This window comes from Impatiens glandulifera, chromosome 1 (assembly GCF_907164915.1).
Source record: "Impatiens glandulifera chromosome 1, dImpGla2.1, whole genome shotgun sequence".
Lineage (NCBI taxonomy): Eukaryota > Viridiplantae > Streptophyta > Magnoliopsida > Ericales > Balsaminaceae > Impatiens > Impatiens glandulifera.
In genome coordinates, this window is record NC_061862.1 from 138,029,549 (window position 1) to 138,051,381 (window position 21,833).

The following is a 21,833-nucleotide window of genomic DNA, read 5'->3' on the forward strand; positions in this document are numbered from 1 at the left end:
TGGATAATAGACCGATACCAATTAAAAGTAGTTAAAAAATATGAATCAAATATTTGATTGACCAAAGTGTGAGTTCACGATGCTAAATGTTAATTGAGATTGGTGATTTATTTTCTTATGGTTAAAATACGTGTTAAAGTGTGATTGATATGTAGTTTGTCGAAAGATAAGAGGTTGGTAACAAAGAATCGTGAGGTCACGAGATTAGAAGCCGATTAAGATTGATGATTAGTTTGCTAAAAGATACAAGACGTGTGAAATTGTGATTGAGATTGATGGTTAATTTTCCGAGAAATATATATATATATATAATATATATATATAATCAGGGACGGACTAAGGATTTCGATCTGGGGTGGGCTTGAAAAAAATTTAGGGTGGACTTAAAATAATAACGAGAAAATTTTGAAAAAAACAAGTATATAAAAGTAAAGTTTTACCATTTTTTAATAATTAAATAAAAAACAATGAATTATATTAATTTTTTAAAAAATTAAGGGTAATGTCATATTTCTACCGTAAAATTTTTTTTTTCTGGTGGGCTTTAGCCCACCCGAGCCCCTATATAGATTCGTCCCTGTATATTATATATATATATATAGAGAGAGAGAGTTTAGCTAATTATGAAATAATTTGACACATTTTTTTATTTTAATAATAAATTTAAATAAATAAAATTAATAATTCAAAATTTATTTAAATAATAATAAAAAATTAACATTAATATACTAATAATTCATATATATATATATATATAATTATAAACCTTAATGAAAAAATATAAATTATAAAAATAAAATTTTAAATTAAATATATTAAAATAATAAGTATTTATTAAATATTTTAAAAATACAAATATTATATATATATATATATATAAATATTTTTTTAATGATTAGTCATATAAATTATATATGCATACATAAAATTATAAATATAAATTAACAATCTTAAGTAGTTTATTAATTAAAGTGTTAATACTACATAATAAATATCATGTTTCAAATCTCGTTAGGCACAATTTTTAAACTATTAAAAACATTGATGTTAATATGTGAAATAAAAATGTTGGTTTATCGAAGTGAGGAGATGGTTGGATGCGAATGATGTTGGTTAAAATTTGCGATGAAATGTGGGTGTCTAAATGATATTCATAAAATTAGATTTTGATTGAGATGGATGTTTAAAATATGCAATGAAATTGGTGATTGTGTAAATGACATTCACAATATAGAAAGAGATGGTTTGTCGTTTATTGATTTGACCGAAGTGAGTGTAAGGTCACAAGATTAAAGGTCAATTGAGGTGGATAAAAATGTGGAATGAGATGGTTGGTTAGTCGAAGTGAATATGACACACGATGAGAGGTCGACTGAGTCAATTGAGGTGGATAAAAATATGAAATGAGATGGTTGGTTAGTCGAAGTGAGTATTCCACACGATGAGAGTTCGATTAGGGATTAGTGGGCTAAAATGAGGGTAAAAGTGATTGGTAATGTACCAAAGTGAAAGATTAAGGTCGCAATATGAGATGTCCGAGGGTGGATAAATGTGAAATGAGAGTCAAAGTGATGATAAATAAGCCGAGTTGTTTATTGTAAAATATGTGAGGAAATGAATTGTTTTACCGAAATGAAAGTAAAGTCTTGAGATGAGAGGTCGATTAGTCTCTAGATGAGAGGTCTATTGAGAATAGTGGGTTAAAAATTTGGAATGAGATGATTTTGATTAATCGAAGTAAGTAAAGTCACGCTATGAGAGGTCGATCGAGGGATTGATTCGTCAAAGTGATGGTGAAAAAGATTGGTAACGCTGGAGATGATTGATTTAACCAAAATGAAATTATGTAAGGTCACACAATATGAGAGGTTGATTAGGGTGTGGATAAATATGGAATGAGATGATTAGTTATCTAAAGTGAGGATAAAAAAGTCAGGTTGTATATTGTAAAATATGTGAGGAGATGGGTCACGAGATAAGAAGCTAGTTAAGGATTTGTGACCAAAGTGAAGAGTAAAAGAGATTTATGATGTTGGAGATGATTGATTTGACCGAAGTGAAAATGTAATGTCACATATGAGAGGTCGATTATTATGGTGGATAAATGTGCAATGAGATGGATGGTTAGCCGAATTGATGATAAAGAAGGTCGGGTTGTATATTGAAAATATGTTAGGAGATGAATTGTTTGACGAAGTGAAAGCAATGTCTCAAGATGAGAGGTTAATTATGAATTGGTGGATAAATGTGGAATAAAATAGTTAATTAGTTAAAGTGAAAGTAAGGTAACGAGATGAGAGGTCAATTAAGATAGATAAATGTGGAATGAGATGTATGCTTAGCCGAAGTGAGGATAAGAATGTCGGGATGTATATTATAAAATATGTGAGAAGATGAGTTGTTTAATGAAATAAAAGTAAGGTCTTTGAGAGAATAAAGTCGATTGTGATTGGTGGATAAATATGGATTGAGATGATTTTTTATTAGTCGAAGTAAAAGTAAGTTAAAGAGATAGAAGTCGATTGAGAAATAAATTGATATTGGTGGTTAAAATATGCAAGAAGATTAGTTGTTTGACCGAAGTGAAAGTTAAGGTCACGAGATGAGAAGTCCGGTTTGAATTGGTAGATAAATGTAGAATGAGATGGTTGGTTACTCTGAGTGCTTTAAGGTGACGAGATGAGAGGTCGATTGAGCATTGATGGGCTAAAGTGAGGATAAAAAATGAGAATGTAATGTTTGAGATTTTTGATTTGTTCAAAATGAAAGTGTAAGGCCACATGATGAGAGGTTCATTGAGAAAAAATATGTGATGAGATATGTGAGAAGATGAATTATTTTACCGAAGTATAAAATGTGGAAAAAGAGTGTTCTATTTTTTATTTTAATATATTATTCGTGATTTATTAAAAATTTTAAACATTGAATACATATTATAATTTTTTTTATTAAATTTATTTTGTTTATAATTTTATTCGTGTGCATCACACGAAAATCTTCATAGTTTTAAATAAGTCCTTAATACATTTAATTAAGTGATAAGTCAAAATATCAAATATAATTTTACGATTTTAAATCTTATGATATTAAAATTTTATGATTTTACAAATTTACAATTTTACAAATTTAATTATTTGAATTTTACAATCTAATACGATAATTATCAAAATAAATATGAATTTATATTTATAAATAAAAATTATTATTTAAATAAAAATGATTATTTAAATAAATGAACTCACTTAACTAGGAATGGAATGACAATCTGGTAGAGCTGAGGGAAATGTATTTACCACCCATCCATTCACTTTGGGATTTTTTTACTACCAATCATGCTCATTTGATTTCGGGGAATCCATATTCCCTTAAAAAAAAAGTTATTTGATAAAATTATATAAATAGTTATTTTAATATTATATTAAAAAAATTATTAGAATAAAAAATAAACTTAAAACTCTTATAAAATATGATAAATAAATAAATATATTGACGATATAATATATTTAATGATGTTTCTTAGTGTTCGGGCCAAAATCGGATGAAATAAAGCGACAAATATTCGATAAAACTGGAGAAAAACCGTTTCTAACAAAAATAAAATAAAATAAAATAATAATACTTATTATGTGCTGAGAATTTTGTGTAGCAGATATGAGATCAATTAGCTTTAAGTTAAAGCCTCCATTTCCCCAATTGATTAACTGATTGGACTGCGAGTGACAACAACGCTTTTAATGCATGCATCGTCTCCAAACCCTCTATGCTATCGTGTAGCGCAAATCCGCGCTATTGAAATTGCCTGAATTATTAATATTTTCTAACTATAAATATTTGTAGTATCATTGATTTATTATTATATTTTAAATGAATTATTATATTTAGTTATATATAAAATAATAATAATAATAATATATAACTAATATTCTTTAATTTAAACTAGTTAATCAAATCAATATATTATGTAACCTAATATATATTTTATATTCATAAATAAATTTAATACTTCTTAAAATTCAAAATTTATAGTTAAATTATATATTCTTCCAATTATTTATATCATTATTCCATTCATAAAACATCTCCACATACAAAGACCCCACACATTAATCATTTGCTCATATATTCAGAACTTTCACCTGGCTAAGACCAATGACACTATAATCATATCACCCCCTTAAAAGAGTCCTTAAAAATCTTTGTCATAAATAATCTATTTTTAATTATTATTTAGAAAATAAGTAAAAATATTATTTTATTAACAAAATAACATAAACCTAAAAAAGGCAAATAATTTATAAACATTTATTTATTTAATTTTAATTTTTATTTCAATTTCTATTTCAATTTACCTCAAAACCTGAAAACAAACTCTTTTTAAGAACACAAATCATACGAGTCGTCTTCTCCGTCTTCCCTTGTTCCTCATGAATCGGGTGACTAATAAGGCCGTAAACTATCAAACTCATGTCTTTTACGAATTTGCTTCTCTCTCCCCATAAGAATCTTTGTTCTTTCTCTGATTTTGTAGCTATAGAAATAGGTAGAATAGACATATAGTTGTCTTTTATAATTTTTCAATATTTTTTTTTTGTATTTGTTTCTCTGTGATATCGTGAAATTTGTCTTCCGATCTGGTGTTTTGACGGCGATAATATACTTCTCATACAGCTGGATTCGACGTTTTCAATTGATTTTCTGAAAGGGTAATTTACTTGTTAATTAGGGTTTATACTGTTAACATTTTTAAATTACTAATTATTTTTCATTATTGAATTAGGTTGCTAGAGAAATGATGAATCAAGGAGGAGGTAGAGATGGGTACATTTCTACTGCGGAACATAATTCCCTTCAGGTTATTAATTGATTTATACTGTCTTTTATACTAATTTTCCTCATGTTAGGTTGTTTCTGGGATGCATAACATATTACTTTTGTTTTTTTGGTTGTAAATATGTGATTTGGTGGATTAATACTTAATAGGCAGGTGTCACTATAGTATTGTGTCTTATACTCTTTTTTTGATTAAAGAAAACTGTTGATTTTAAACTCAGCAAGATAAAAGATGAGGCTCCTGGGTCTGTACACCAACTAGGCAGACTTAGTAAGCATTCAACATCCTCCTTGTTTGCTGCAAGGCGATATCTTGGAGGGAATTGTGATTAAACTAAAGAATGCAGCTGTTGGATATTCGGATTTATGTAGATTATTGATAAATAAATAAGTTAGGGCGCATAGACCTGTTCTTTTCAGACAAAAAATTGACGTTCCTGGGTCTGTATCCCAGCTAGGCAGACTTAGTAAGCATTCAACATCCTCCATATTTGCTACAAGGCGATATCTTGTGATTAAACTAAGGAATGCAGCTGTTGGATATTCAGATTATTGTAGATTATTGATATATAAATAAGTTAGCGCGCACAGACCTGTCCTTTTCGACAAAAAATTGACGCTCCTGGGTCTGCACCCCAGCTAGGCAGACTTAGTAAGCATTTATCCTCCATATTTGCTGCAAGGCGATATCTTGGAGGGAAAATTGTGATTAAACTATGGAATGCAGCTGTTGGATATTCTTATGCAGACTATTGATATATAATAAGTTAGCGCGCATAGACCTGTCCTTTTCGACAAAAAAATGACGTTCCTGGTTCTGCACCTCAGCTAGGCAGACTTAGTAAGCATTCAACATCCTCCATATTTGCTGCAAGGCGATATCTTGTAGGAAAATTGTGATTAAACTAAGGAATGCAGCTGTTGGATATTCGGATCAATGTAGACTATTGATATATGGATAGTTAGAAAGCTGCTCTATATATATTTATTAGACTGTCCACTAGAAAGTTATAGATAGAACAACATGGCCAAAAGGTTTTGTTCCTAACATGTTTTGATTGTTCTTTAAGATACGTGCTTGTTACCTTTTAAATTTCTTGATTTATGAATGATTAAAACTGTTTGAAGTTGCCCATGAATGAATAAAAGAACAAGATGGATTATTAATGCAAGGGATGATTCTATATCATATATATATGTTCTATTTAGGCTTAATCAATTTCCTTTTTTGTAGTCTGAATCATCTTAAAAAGCATCATTAATTAGCCTTGCATATTGTAGCACATTCTTTTTTGTCTGGTTATCTGCATTTTTACCTAAAAAAATGATTATTCATATACAAGACACTTTGATGATAAAATAGTCTTACATTTACTTCATGTTTTCCAGACACATAATACTGATTCCACCCAAGGATACACACCTTCATATCATCCTCCATCTGCAAGTTCCGAAGCCATGCCCTGGACCTCAAACATCACAGTTAATTCTAACATTGCGAATATGAATTTTCCGAATAGCAACAACAGTGATCAGCATGTTGAGCCTTCAAGGAATATTCAAGATGGCTCTTCTCTTACCTCTGCTCAGTCTACATCGATTTCGGGGGCAGTAAGTGTACCACCACAAGAATACAACACGTATGCAGCATACTCAAATACCAATTCACATGGATATAGCAACAATGGATATGCAGGTTACTATAGTGGCTATCAACCTCAATCAAATCAACCATATGCTCAACCTCAACCAAATCAACCATATGCTCAACCTCAATCAAATCAACCATATGCTCAGCCCCAATCAAATCAACCATATGCTCAACCTCAATCAAATCAACCATATGCTCAACCTGTAGGAGCATACCAAAACACAGGTGCTCCTTATCAGCCTAATTCCTCATTTCAGAATACGTCGTCTTATGCTGGGACTCAAAATTATCCAAGCTCTTACTACAATCATGGTGATTATCAGACATCTGGTGTTTACCCTAGTGGAGGTTATATTAACCCTACCAACTCATGGAGTGAAGGAAATTATGGAAGTTATGCCTCTCATCAATACCCGAATTACAATCCCGACACTAGTGGTGCTTCTTATAGCTCCACTGCTGCTGCGGCCGTTGCTGCTTCTCCAGTTCAGTATCAGCAAAACTACAAGCAATGGCCTGATTACTATAGTCAAACAGAAGTTACATGTGCTCCTGGTACTGAGAAGGTTTCTGTTGCAAGTACAACTAATCCACTGTCCTCTGTGCCTGCCACCAGTGGGTATCAGACATTGGGTCAGACATCAACTCCCTTTGTCCCAACATGGAGGCCCAATTCATGTCCGTCTGAATTGCCTTCAGTGCAGGTTTGATATTCTTTCTACCTGTAGTTTAGTAGGGAGTGAAATGTTTTTCTTTTTGACAATCATATATGATTTAAGCAAGATCAGATACTTTACCCAGGGATATGTCTATAAGGAATATGGATAGATCATTTGTTTGGTAGGTAGATAAATTGGTGTGTGATAAGTTTCCTTGGAAGAGTTTTGATTATCATGTAATGCAAGTTTGTGGATGAAAATGTAAAATGGTGCCCGTTGGAATTCTAATTCCATACAAGGAGGGCCTAAATGAAGAATTAATGTTGCAGCCTACATTAACTGAATAACCTTACAAATGGGAAGTACATACTTGACCCTAAAGTTTGGGTCCTTCCCAAAACCAGAAAACCCCCAATAATATTGATCCTCCTGTGTGAATCAACTGTTATATTTTTTTTTCTTCTTTTAGGAGGAAGTTTTGGTTGTTGCTTCACTGTAGCACATATACTTTGATTTATTATCCTGTATTCTAGAACCTTTCTTCATATTTATCACCTAGCCCGCCATAGATTTTTTTGGGTACATTTTACTGACTGCTCAAAGAGACCTGATTATTAGAATAGGATAAAGGATAATGTTTAAACTTGTTTTTTTTAATTTATTATTTCATTATAATGATTATTAGTTACTATTGAGAACATGTATTGCGGGTCAAAGTGGACAGATTTTAAAACAGTGCTTCTAATGAACTTGTAAGCCCTTTTTGATTGATGACATATAATGTGGATGGTATGTAAAATATACACTGGCCATGTTCAGCTGACCTAGCCATATCATGATTTCTTTCAATTGTTCCCATGGATCTCTAATCTTATATTGATCAGCATAGACCCATTATATAGTAATTGAGGTTGAATATCCAAAATCAACCCTCAAACTAGTGTAATATTTTCAAATTGGTCCTCTAACTTCAAAACATGTGAGAAATTTCAGTTAACTTGAATGGGCTATTACGTGATCCTCGAAATTGCATCTGACTTGATTCAAGACTGATGAAATTTAAAATGACTATTAATCATCGAGCTTTTGAGGCATGGGTGGAATTGATGATTTAGAGTCTATTTCATGTGAATAATGTGAACTTGAAATTAAATAGAAAACAGGTCTTAGAAATTTATTTTCTTCCATTGATATGTTAACTTGTTTATATGTTGAAATCATCTGTTTTTTCACTTCCATTTAAAATGATCTTTTCAAAACCTCCCTCAGAAAGGAACCATGCTGATTCTTCCCTGCACAAGTCTGCAATGATTGTGAAAGATTGCATTTATACATTTCTGGCAAAGAAACAAATTAAGGTTATATGATAAAATAGGCAAAATATCAAATAAGAAGTAAAGGAAACCATTTTCGTACTCAGTGTAATACGAATTTATCAACATTCAACTAATATGAAGTTTGTAGATGCAATGTATTGTTTCTTTTTACATGCTGACAACCACTGTATTTTACTTAGCTGTGTTTGTGGAGATATCCTACGTTTTTAGTTATTTTTTGTTTAAAGTTGTTGCACATATTTAACTCTGAGGTATGATGAAGTGGATATAATTTTTATCTACCTTAAAAAGTGTTCCACCGCTACTAGGCATGTTGAATACTAATGCCATAATCTCTTGTCAGACTGGTGCAGTAGTTGCTACTGGACATGATGGCTACTGGAAACATGGGACCCCTACTTTCATAAATCAGAGTATTAGTCCTCAACAACCACAATATCAATTGGCCACGGAAAAAAATGATACATATCAAAACGTTCAGGATCAAATGAAGACTTCAGGGCCCCAATCATCTGTACAATATCCTGCTGTGCATCAGATGCATCATAATTACCAGGTGCATGCACAACCTTCCCAACCTGTTTCCTCAGTAGATTCTCGCAGGTTAAGCACACTGCAGATTCCAACAAATCCTCGAATTGCTCCAAATTTGCCTTTGGATCTTGCCAAATCAAGTATGGAGACCTCAATGATCAGTACAGCAGAAAAACCAGTTTATATTAGTGTTTCTGTGCCAAAGCAGACTGATAAAACATCTTTGCAGGGTGGTGCCGATTCTATGATTAAGGTGAGATACAAATTTGTTTCATTGCGTAATCTTTTATATTTATTTTGCAATGCTTGATCTTTTCTAAGTAGGCCTTGAGACATGATAATAGCTTAGGACCCCCTGAATTTGAAAAAAAAATAAGGGAACATTCATTTGTAAACATCAATACACACACATACATGTACTTGTTTATGTAGTATATTTTTAGTTTCCTGGAAATAAAACAAAGTAATTTAAGTACACATGTTAGAGCCATTCTTATGCAAGGAGTTTAAAATTGATAAACTGGAGCAGGCCAACACATTAATCTTTTCTACATAGAGCACCCAAGTTTACTGTCTTTATGGACCAATCTGGAAATGATATCACAAAGTTTTCATTTCTTCCGTCTTCTCACAAGCGAAAGAGTCTTACTTACAGTCTCCAATCTTGGTGAAGAGAGTGCTCTATTGGCTATTGTAAAGAAGAAAAGAATACAAACAAAGAAGAAGAATTACATTATCAAATCCATCCTACAAAGCTCTTGATAAACAAAGAAACTGATTCAATTTTGCATATCATATAAATTGTAACCCAGCTGTACACAAAAAGGTAAAAAACAAAAGAGGAATACCTTAGCGTGTAAATGTTATTCAATGCCTTACAAGCTTCTCTCGTTTCTCTCTCTTCTGATGATCACATTAGGCACAAACTGCCCATTTCTTGTCTTCATGCACTAGAAGCAGCAGTTTGAGGGAGAGTCTCTTAACCATTTTTTAGACATTACTTTTTGAGAAACAAATATGAAACTTAATAATTTTTAAACTTACACATGCTATTTCTTAACGATTCTCAAATTCAACTCACTTCTATTCTTAGGAATGGTATTCTCTTCCAAGTTTCCTCTTCCTTGCCAAATGATTTATAATTTGCTACTTAATTATGTATCAGCATTTTATGGCAATTACACATTTCTGGTAAACTTTACTGTCTAAATTCCCTTCCCTTCCTTTCTGATCTGATTATTCTCTTAGTTTACACTGTTCTATTTTATGAATACAAATTGAGAGGAACATGCTCTAGAAAGTTGTCCTAGGATATTCATGACTTGCTGCATTTTGAACAAAGTTAGGATGTGAATTATATATGTGGCATACTGGATGTTGGGATATTGCAAAAAGAGTTTCATCACTTAATTGTCTGTTTTTTTGGCAGCCCGGAATGTTTCCGAAATCTTTACGAGGTTATGTTGAACGGGCTCTAGCTCGCTGTAAAGATGATAGTCAGAAAGCGGCTTGCCAGGCTATCATGAAAGATGTAAGCTGCACTTTCCTGTTTTCCTACAATTCTTCCTTTTGATCATTTGCGGATATTCGTTATGTTGGTAAAGTCAATGCTAATCTGGCACTTAGTGATGATGAAATTGTGGAGACTATAGTCACTGTTCTTCATTGTGATTCTTTTTGGAGAACATGCTGCATGGGATGGTGTAGTTATTCCAACACACCTGATTTGGATTATGAGTAGTTTGAGGAAGAGAAAATTTGAAATAGACCAAAATTGGTTTCTCTTCTCTTGGTAGCCCTTGTCAAGCATATCCGATATGTTTTCTGTTGGGAGGGCACAATATGCTTATGTTAAAATAAAAGAATAAAGCCCGAGCGATACTTTCAAAAGCAATGCACCGGACAACAAAAGAGTTGTAACAAAATAAAACAAAAGGGGAATTAAGGCCCTATACAATATACTAAATGAACAAAAATGATACTTTCCCACCCTTCAAAAGTAAACATATGATAGCCAGTGATATTACACAAAATGAGCCTAATCCACGACCAACCAAAAGGCAAACCAACCCGTGAGAAAGCTCAACAAACCAACATTGAACCACAGCTACAAGGGGAAGAACATAAAAAGGACAACCTGCTGTCTCCTGTGAGAATAACATAATCTAATTCACATTCTTTACACATCAATTTCTCATTCTCTCAAAGTTTGATGCTTAAGCTGTTACAATATAACTTTAAAACACATTTTCCCAAATCAATCCTACAATTTGTTCTTGTATAATTCGATTGTGGAGAGGTCACAAACTTTTGCAGTAGCAAAAATAGACAGTGTCACTGTGGTTATGATCAAAGGTCAACCGCCATTTAAGTCTTCACTTGGTTACTCTTCTTCTAGTATCACAATTTTGGTTATCTGTAGTAGATTAGTAGCTTTTTAGCTTCCTAAGAGCCTAGAGTCAATTTTGGCAGACGATTTCCATTTCAAAGTTATTCTTCCGATACTCTGCTGCCTGTTTTATTGTGATTGCTGGTGCCATAATGACCTATTTTTTAGTATCTCTATACATTTTGATTTCCCTGCAAACTCTAAATGCATTTTTTTCTTTCTTAAGATGGGCTATCTTCTCCCGGCATTGTATAGACAGTCTCTCCTATTTGTGCTGGTGTCACTAATGATATTTCTCTTCATAACTCCCATGTTAACAATATTTTCATTTAATATTTCATAAAACATGAAATTACCATCATCCAGAGCTAGGCATGGATATACCATCTGTACTACTGAAAGTTGGAATTATCTTAACATCAACTTTGGCAATAAACCAGTAAGTAAGATATGGCATGGGAAGTCCTTCCATGAGTGAAACCTTTCAAAAAGTCTTTTAACTTTTTTTCTGGGAGATTTCCCAGAGCAAACAATTTCTTATTTCACTTCTTTATTGACTTCTGAAGCATAACTGCATGAATGTGTCGGACCAAGAATTTGGCAAAGCCTAATTGAATAGTTAGCAAAGCCATGTGTTTGTAGCTAGCAATACCATCAATCTCTTCAATTTGATTCCTTTGGTCACTAATTTAGCAATGCCTTTAACTCTTACTTTTTACTGGCTTTGGTACGCAGTTAAAAGATTGATGCTGATGTGGTTGTTGCAAAGCCAAGTTGTTTTATGTTTACCAACTTAAGTTTGAGAGTGATTATTGAGAATTGTGATGTAATTTGATTATTTGAGGGGTTATAATAGCCTATGTACTAGGATGAGGGCTTAGATAATTTTAGTTCTTTAGCTATATAGACACTTGTGGTTTTCATTTGATAAACTGTTTGTACTCCAATTCTATCTCTATAAAACATTTGCTGTGTTCTACCTAATATGTTTGCTTTTATTCATGCTGTTAATGTTCTTATGCATAGACTGATGAAATCTTACAAACTGTTATGCTGTTTCTAATGCAACTGATGTATACTTTTTCCCTTCAGGTTATCACAAAGGCGACAGCTAATGGTACCCTTTTGACACATGATTGGGATATGGAGCCCCTTTTTCATCTTCCTTCTGTGGATGAAATCAATAAAGAGTACCTATTCTCTTTTAATCCGTCACTTCTCATTATATGATGAACTAACCTTGTCCTTGTTTGCCATTCATGCCCTGTGATTTCATAAATTGAAAGGAAATAACTTTTCTTATTCTTGTTGGGTGATCCAAATGCTTTAGAACGGTCTTATTTTTGAAATGACTATAGAAAAGACATATGCCACCTTTATATTTCTTTAATCCATCATGTGTTTGCAACAGTTTGCATTATGCCCCTACTGTTTCTTCATTGTCAAAGAATAAAAGAAGTCCAAGTAAGCGTCCAAAAAGCAGGTGGGAGCCTGTGGCAGATGAGAAACCGGTTGTAAAGTCATTTGCTGCTGTTGCTGCTGCTGCTGCTGTTGGTTCAGTAAAATTTAGTGGTTGGGGTGGTTTCAATAATAACAACAGGAAGGTATGGTGTTCATTTTCCTTTTTTCCAATGCAGTACTTACACTGCTTATCTCATATTCTTTTCAACTTAAAAAAATGAATTAAATCTAGAAGCTGGTTTGGCAATTTTATGTAGAGAGTATGTACCATGAAAGTTTCTTCTTGTTCAACTCACTGCTTATGATAATTATCCCTTGCAGTTTTCTACTGGAAAACCAGAAAATAGAGGTGGTTTGAGCAGTGCTAAACTTTCCACATCAGAACCAAAAAACATAAACAAAGTCCCATTTAGGCCAGCTAAGAGACAGCGCCCAGGTGAAGGTTTAGATGTGACAGATAATGGTGATGCATCCAGTGATAGCGATAAGGAACAAAGTTTAACGACATATTATCCAAGTGCCACTACCCTTGCAAACACACCTGAAGAAAAAAAGAAACGTGAAAATAGATCAAAACGTTTTGATAAAGGAGATAGGCATCATGGTGAAATGAATCATTACAGGCCAAAAAATGTTAGAGCGGGAAATTTATATGCCAGAAGGGCAAATGCATTGGTACTAAGCAAAAACTTTGAAGATAGTACAGCTGTTGAGGATATTGATTGGGATGCTCTAACTGTCAAGGGGACATGTCAGGAAATTGAAAAACGCTATTTGCGCCTTACATCAGCTCCAGATCCATCCTCTGTAATATTTGACCCTTCTAATTTCTGTGAAGCGAATAAGTATTTTTATTTATTTTTTGAACTTTTTTCTTTCTTCTTACTTCCTTAACAAAATGGAGTTTGCTTCCAGGTAAGACCAGAGGAAGTATTGGAAAAAGCACTGGTAATGGTTCAAACTGCTCAAAAGAATTACCTTTATAAGTGTGATCAATTAAAATCCATTCGCCAAGATTTGACTGTACAGCGTATACGAAATGAGCTCACAGTCAAGGTAAGTCCGTCTCTTGTTTAATGTGCACATAATTTTGAGTTTGAATAGCCGCGGATGGGAAATGGTTCATAATTATTTTACCCTCTCAAGGGTTTTGTTTTGGAAACTATGTATCTTCACTTTTATATGGATAAGATACTAATCTAACCTAAGACTTGTTTGGTTATACAATACAGCTTCTTCATAACTCTAGTGTTTCCTAAACATTTTTATTGATCTCAATTTGATCAGGTTTATGAAACGCATGCTCGACTTGCTATTGAATCTGGAGACTTGCCAGAGTATAATCAGGTTACTGCATCTTATCTATTGTTGTATCTTTCTCAAGCTAGTCACTCAATTACATGTACACTGCTAGTATAAGAAATAAGCCTGATGTACACTCCATTTGGAATTATGTAAAAAGCTGACTATTTTATCTAATTTATGTTGCTCATGTATTGCATATGACATAATTCTGGTTAAAAATAGTCGCTTCTTAAGAGTATCGATATCAGCTTCTTTAGTGCATGGTACATAATAATTTACTTGAGTTTGGACTGAGCTGGTTCTTTCATCATTTTTTGGATTGTCTGTCTACTAAAAGTATTTAGAAATTATAACTTTGGAACTCATATTCTTCATGCGGACGATTGCTATTAGGGCATTGGTGTTATTGGATTAAATTCTGCAGCTGAATATACTTCCCCAGTCCTACTCATGTTTTCGTCTGATTTTTTTGTTATTGCTTTTCATGTGTCTCCAGTGCCAATCACAGTTGCAGACACTTTATGCAGAGGGAATCAAAGGATGCCACATGGAGTTCTCTGCCTACAATTTACTTTGTGTTATGTTGCACTCTACTAGTAGCAGATATCTTGTGTCAGCGATGTCAAGGTGAGTAGAATTTTTTGAAATTCAATTCCTGTATTATAGGATTTATTTATATGTTTTTATCTCTTTCGATAGACCTTTTAGTTTTTAGTAATTATCATTAGAATTAGGTGGTGATTTCTTTTTTATGAAAAAATGTCAACTTTGTATTGAAATCGACGGTGGAACGCAAGAAACGTTCCTAAACAGTTTGCAAAAAAAAGAGGGTGAAGAAAGAGAAAACCAAAAATACAATAAGTTAGATTCTGATAAGCTCGAGATAGTCCCATCCGATGCACATCCCATTGTTCTTGATTGATGTGAAAGTTTGAAGAAGAAAACCTTTAATCCTATCGGCCCCAAAACTCTCTCCTTGAAAATTTCTCCCAATTCTCCTAGAATTAGGTGGTGATGCATACATAGGTTCTTCTCTTATATATATATATATATATATATATAGGGTCGTCTAACCTCAATAATAACATTCATCTATTCTCTCAATAAATTCAACTCATTTATAGATAAATTACTTATAGGTACTCTTCTGTCTCTCTTGCCCGTGAATCTATCCATCATGTTGTTAAGCCCGTGAATTTATCCATCATGTTGTCATCTTGATTGTAAAAATTCAGTTATATTGTTTCTGTTCTTTAAGCATAAGACCTATAAAAAATTGAATCAGTTATAAAATCCTATCCGACCCTATACCCAAATGATGATGTTACTATATGCAGTGCTTGTTCAAATTGATTAATACCTACTATATTTTTCTGGAAATGAGTATGATGTGCTTTCATGAGCTGGTTACGTGTGATCTATTCATAGAATGAACTGGAGAAAAGGCTCTGGGTTGTTTATAGAAGTATTCATGTTTTTGGCATAATATCCATCTCTTGGCTTTAAAAGACCTTCACTTATGTTTTTGATATTTATGTTCTTTTTCATTTTGGACTCCCTTCTAAAATCTTTCTAAATGTGCTTGAAGTAGGTTATCTTGGATTCAGAAGTTAATATATACATATATAATTTATTTTGCAGATTACCAGTTGAAGCCAAAGAAGACGAGGCTGTAAAACATGCTCTTGCAGTTCGTAGGGCTTTCACTGCTGGGAATTACGTATTGTTCTTTAGACTATACAAGAATGCTCCCAATTTGAACACCTGTCTAATGGGTAAGAAATATATATATATATATGTATGTATGTGTGTGTTTTGTTTGAATTTTATGAATATTTAGCCCATCTTAACTATTTTGTTTTGTATGCAGATCTTCATGTTGAAAAGATGCGGTATACAGCATTGAAATGTATGTCTCGTGCTTGTCGACCAACAGTTTCCATTCCGTACATTGCTCAGGTTCTAGGGTTTAACCACACACTGGCTCCCTGTGAAATGATTGAAGAAAAGATAGATGGATTGGAGGAGTGTATGGAATGGTTGAAGGCTCATGGAGCTTGTCTGATCTCTGACAACACTGGAGAAATGCAGCTTGATGCAAAGGTGTGTATGAGTCCTTACATTTATTGTGTTTTCCTTCCCTGCAGACTTCAGGCATCTTGAAAAATAGTTTGGTGTAGTTTTAAAATAAATAATCTGATTTCTTGAAAAAAAATATCTTGTTTGATGAAAAAAATGAAGAGGTTTTTTAATGTAGGGTTAATTGAAAAAAATATTGTTTGATGAAAAAGTGGACTGTTTGGGTTAAATGACTAAAATATCCTCACTATTTAATATTTTAAATTGTTGTAAAAAGTAAAGTAAGAGGATTAGTGTATTTTAGTCGTTGATTCAGAGGATTTGATTGATAATGAGTGATGATGGGATATAAGGGGTTATTTTAAAACAATGTGATTGACGATGAAATAGTGAGTTATTTGAAATTAGAAAAGAAAAAAAAAACATTGGGAATAGGAGATTTACCAATAAGTTAGATGCCCTTTGAACCATATTCCACTTATGAGGCATTCAGTTGATGTTCCCATAAAAAGTATTGTCCGTCAAAACTGAATTTGTTTTTTGATATGGACAGGCTTCGTCAACAACCATTTACATGCCAGAACCGGAAGATGCTGTAGCTCATGGAGATCCTAATCTTGCTGTAAACGATTTTTTCGCAAAGAATGTACAATAAAAGCAAAACTCAAAAAATCAAACTATAAAATATGACAGTGATGAAAGTTGAAACAACTCCGATGCTGATGATCCCCACCAACTTCGACCAAATAGGCTTGTACAACAACAACAGGTAAGTAAGGCTACCATTCTTATTATATATATGTGTGTGTTGATTGTGACATGTTTTTGATCTGATTCATCATATGGGCAGCAAATTTGTTCTACCCTATTTTGCATACATATATTAACTGGGGAAAAACAAATGTTGTTGGCCCTTCAACTTTTTAGTTTAATACTTTCTGGTAGGATATTCTATTGATGAAGTACTCTTAATAAAAATTACTCTAGTTTGTTTTTTGTAGCTGTTTATTAACAGCAATATATCATTGTATTTTTGTTCTTTCACTTTTATCGCCCATTTTTCGAGTTATTCTCAACATGGAGTTGTCTTATGTGCAAATTTTTACAAATTTACTAAGAACCCTGATTTTTTAAAATGTGTAAATAAGTGCAATTTGATCAAAAGTAATCCTGTTAAACTAAAATCCTGATACTAGTAACATAAAGGAGTATAAATGATTAAATTCTCAATTTAACAAATTTTGCAAGCCCTATTTCTTTTAGAGGATTTTGAATTAGCCTCTTAATACTTTAAAATTTATCTAGAAAATGTTACTTAGTGTGGATTATATGTTGGGTCATTTTTTGAAATTCTTTTAGTTTTCAAAATTACTACAAAATTGTTTTGTTAATTTGAGATTGTAAATATTTGTTGAAATGGAAAAGTATTCAGAAACTGAAAACACATAAAATAATGAAAAACATAAACATATTAGAAGACTATATAAACAAAGGTAGCACATTGACTATTTGAAATAAGTTTTCAATAAATCTAACAATGTTAATTTGGTCTTAAATTGCATTTTAATTTTACACTATTGTTGAGAGTGCAAGTAAATTGAACCGAAACCAAATATCAAACTAAAAAGGCTAAATTGAATTCAAATCGATTTGAAACGACAAAAATTAAACTTTAAATTGAAAACGATGAATAATTTAATATAAGTTTTAGGTCATAAGTCAGCATATATGTAAAGGAAATAATGAAAATATCATGAACCTAAGCAAAATTGTTGTTTCTTTTTTGTGTGATGTTTAGTAAATAAAAATAATTTTTTTTAATATAATGTATTCATGAAAATTATGCTACTGAATCATAAATTATGTTACTTAATATTATACTTGTCCGATATATATTTAATATATTTTACCAGTTTAGTAAACTAATGTCAACGATTTGAATGTACATTTTGGTTGATAAATCGACCTAACCGAATCATTTAACACCTTACTATTATTATATCTTTGAGTTTGCAAAGTTTAAAATTAAAATAAGTTAATATATAATTGGAAAGTTTTGACTTCAACTATCTATAAATTATCATAGGAAAATGGAAACTAAACAGATTGTTGAGAGTTTTTAATTTTTAAATAAAATTAAACTTAGTATTAAACAATTATTTATACCAAATAAATTGTTAAGTGTCTTTAAAATTTAAGATAAAAATCAATTTTGTAAACACTAAAAATCTAGTATCCAATTTATAATATTAAGATAGTTATTTTGAATTATTTTTAAATAAATAAAATTAAAATATTTAACTACATAAACAAAAACCTATTTAAAATAATTAATTATGGTTAATTATTGTACTAATTAATTAAATTAATTAATCTAGTAATTAATAAAATTAATTAAAAGTTTAGGCTAAAATAAAAAATAAAATTATTTATGATAAATGTTATATCTATAATATCTCAAACTAATTTTAGAAAAATTAAAGGACAAAAATAAATAATTTTGATGAATTGTTGTATTTATTTCATCTAAAAATAATTATTTATTTAAATTCTAAAAATATACAAAAATAAAATAAAATAAAATAAATTGGTAAAATATTGTCACATTTATTTTAATATTTTGTGTATTTAAAAAGATTAAAATTAAAGCTAAAAGGGTGAAAGAAAAAAATCAATTTCAAATAAACCCTTAAGAATTTAATAAATATATATATATATATATATATATATATGATTTTGTGTGTCCGAAACTAAAGAAATTAGTTGCAGCACACGCCAGGACAATCGGATGAGCGCTGAATTTTCATCTAGCGCCTAGAAGAGAGACGCGTAGCCGGTTGTAGCTAGAGCAATGCGCACCCGGGCCACAGCAGAACGACTAACACCCCGTTAGCCAAAACGCTAATGAAACGTCAACTTCTGACGGAATGCCAAGGGAGCGCTGGAAAGCGCTCAAAACGACGTCGTTTTGAGCGCCACTTTCGTCTCCAACGCGACGCTGGAGGGATAAGAACGAACAACCGTCTTTGATTTTTCAAACTTGGAACTCCTCCATTAGTCCACCATTTTGGCTCATTTAAAGCTTAAAATGATCACCCTACGATGGTGATTATTTCTACCTATCAAAATAGGGATGAATCATCCCTATTCCGATGACTTCAGCCAAGAACAACGCTTTTGGCCGATTCAGGTTACTAGATTCCTCCAACGACTTAAGAATGCTTTAAATAACTTCCCTAAGTAATTCCGAAGGTAGTGAATCCAATCTCCACATTCAAATCGGAAGATTTCAGAAATCTGCCAGTGAAGCTTAAAACTTCTAAATTTTTCAAAAATCTGCTTGAGACCTTAAAATTTGGATCCAGACATCCCACTTGAAAAATTTGATTTTTAAGGAGAGCAAAAACCCTCAGAGAAAGAGAAAATGCCTTCGGTGATAGTGTTGATTGAGGACGATAAATGCTCTTGTAGCGTCTCAGTGATAAGGTTGTCGGTGAAAGAAAAAAGAGTATCTGCGAGAACATTTGTTGTTCTTCAAGATAAATTATCACCGAAAGCAAATAAAGGCTCTCCGTGAAATTTTTTAATAATTGCCGAGAGCTTTACCACTGCTCTCGGAGAAAATGTTAACTCTAAAAAAAAAGACAGACATATAGCTATTAACTTACATAAAGAAAATTGACAAATAGATATTAATTCTTCACACCTCAGCTTTAACCTATTAATGAGATTAACAGACAGTTTCAATAAACTGTTAATTTATTAAAAACAATCGAAGAACATTATGTTTGGATAGATGCAAATCCACAATTAGTTAAATGTTTGAAAAGAGTTTCTACTGCTTCAGATACATTTCTGGATTTATAACTGTAATTTCTGCACCAAGATCAACAATAGCATAGATTTATGGCTGTAGGTAGAAGAAACAAGAAGAAGAATTAGGGTTCCTAGGTAATGAAAAGAATACTAACTTGACTTTCGAGTATTCTCTTGACGCTCGAAGCGCTTCCCACACACATCATTTCTTATAGGTAGGAAATGAACAACAAAGAATATAGACAGGCATATAGACAATATGAGAAGAGAAGATCAAAATGCTTCTTCTTTTTTTCAAGACTTATTTGCAAAATTTCCTTTCTACCAGGAGCAGCTGGATATAGTCTTCTAGGATCTCTAAGCTTTATGCCTTCTTGTATGAAGGTGATCTCAAACAAATCGCTAACAATAAACAAGGCAAGCTTTCAAAATCATCAAGGGTAGATAAACAAAATGTAAAAAGGAAAAGAAATAAAGATACCAGAAGATAGATTTAAAGATATATTCCAAAGGTGTTGCTGTTTTTGGCAAGAAATCATCCTGCAATCAAAAGATCACTTATATAAAATCCAGCATTCTTCTTTGAAGCATTTTAACAAACAGGGTAAGGTGCATACCACCACAGAGTAAATCATGTTAGCATATTTGACAGCTAAGGTTAAGTGACATACACCCAGCAGGCACAAGATCATAGCAACGTAGTTTGTTCTTCGGTATTCCAACTAACTGATCAAGATGATTCGCCACGATTATAGTTGTCAGGGCAGCTACACCGGAGCCCAAATAATGTCCAACAAAAACTAACCCGTAAGACTTTTGGAGATTGGAGAAAGAAAATCCTTATTAAGCAAAAGGAAATGAGAGAGGGAAAGAGTACCCTTCATTTTGATCATATTGCGAGCAAGATTAAGCAAGAAAAGAGGAAAGGAAAGAGATGCGGTGATCAAGATTAAGCAATCAAAGAGAGAAGAGAGGAAGAAGACGCCTAGGGTAAAATAAAATCTTATCTCCGACAATAATCTTTCGTTCCTCGGTAACAATAAGATTATCATCGAGAGCAATAGTTTTCCCTAGGTAAAATAAATATCTTTGAGAGCATTCTTTCGCTCTCGGAGATATTTCTCGGTAATTGTCAATCTTTTACTAGTGTCCCAACAGCTGTTCTCCAATCCTTGGTATGATTCTAATCACCCTCTAATTCATATTTATAGTTTGAATTTGAAAATTTTATATTTAAAATTGCAAAAACTTGTATGTTTGTTGTTCATAGTGTTTTATGGTTGGAAATCGTTCATTGGATCATTTAGGAACTATCTAGATATGATAGAACCGATCAATCGATTTAAATAATAAAATCCAAACTTGAATTTCAAAAATCAAAAAAACGAGTTTGTTATTCTTGGGTTAATTATATTGAATCACATCCTATAAAACTTCCTAACATGATTGTAAACATGTTGGGCAATTGTTTGGATTATGTTTGATCCATCTCGATCATATTCAAAATTTCAAAATAAATGAAACTTTTGAGTTCTTGAATTGGTCAAAATGTCTGTTTTTGTTTTGGTACCAATTAAGTATATATGATATAATGAAGCTATTGGGTAGCTCCTTTCACTTCAAAACAACTTTAAAATCAAAACTTAAATATTGATCACAAACTGTTTTGAACAAATTGATCATCATCCAGTTCGATTGATACTTTGAGATGATGATCAACACATTCTTGAGAGCTTTGTGAACCTACCCAAGTTCTTAGATCAAAGAATCAG

The 21,833-nt window shown here is 32.1% G+C and overlaps 1 protein-coding gene across 2 annotated transcripts; it reads left to right on the forward strand.

Moving 5' to 3' along the window:
- The first annotated feature begins 4,373 nt into the window (after positions 1–4,373).
- LOC124919892 (SAC3 family protein A) lies at positions 4,374–17,265 on the forward strand. Of its 2 annotated transcripts, XM_047460258.1 has the most exons (14): positions 4,374–4,703; positions 4,778–4,852; positions 6,220–7,185; positions 8,821–9,264; positions 10,441–10,542; positions 12,493–12,590; positions 12,812–13,004; positions 13,183–13,668; positions 13,777–13,917; positions 14,149–14,208; positions 14,663–14,793; positions 15,808–15,941; positions 16,037–16,269; positions 16,799–17,265. In XM_047460258.1, exons 2-14 carry the CDS (start codon positions 4,790–4,792, stop codon positions 16,898–16,900), a joined length of 3,153 nt encoding a protein of 1,050 aa, XP_047316214.1. In that variant the 5' UTR covers positions 4,374–4,703; positions 4,778–4,789; the 3' UTR covers positions 16,901–17,265. The 2 variants fall into 2 exon arrangements, with proteins under 2 accessions (XP_047316214.1, XP_047316215.1); XM_047460259.1 differs by lacking the exons at positions 4,374–4,703; positions 4,778–4,852 and having other exon boundaries at positions 6,300–6,441; positions 6,510–7,185.
- The last annotated feature ends 4,568 nt before the right edge of the window (positions 17,266–21,833 follow it).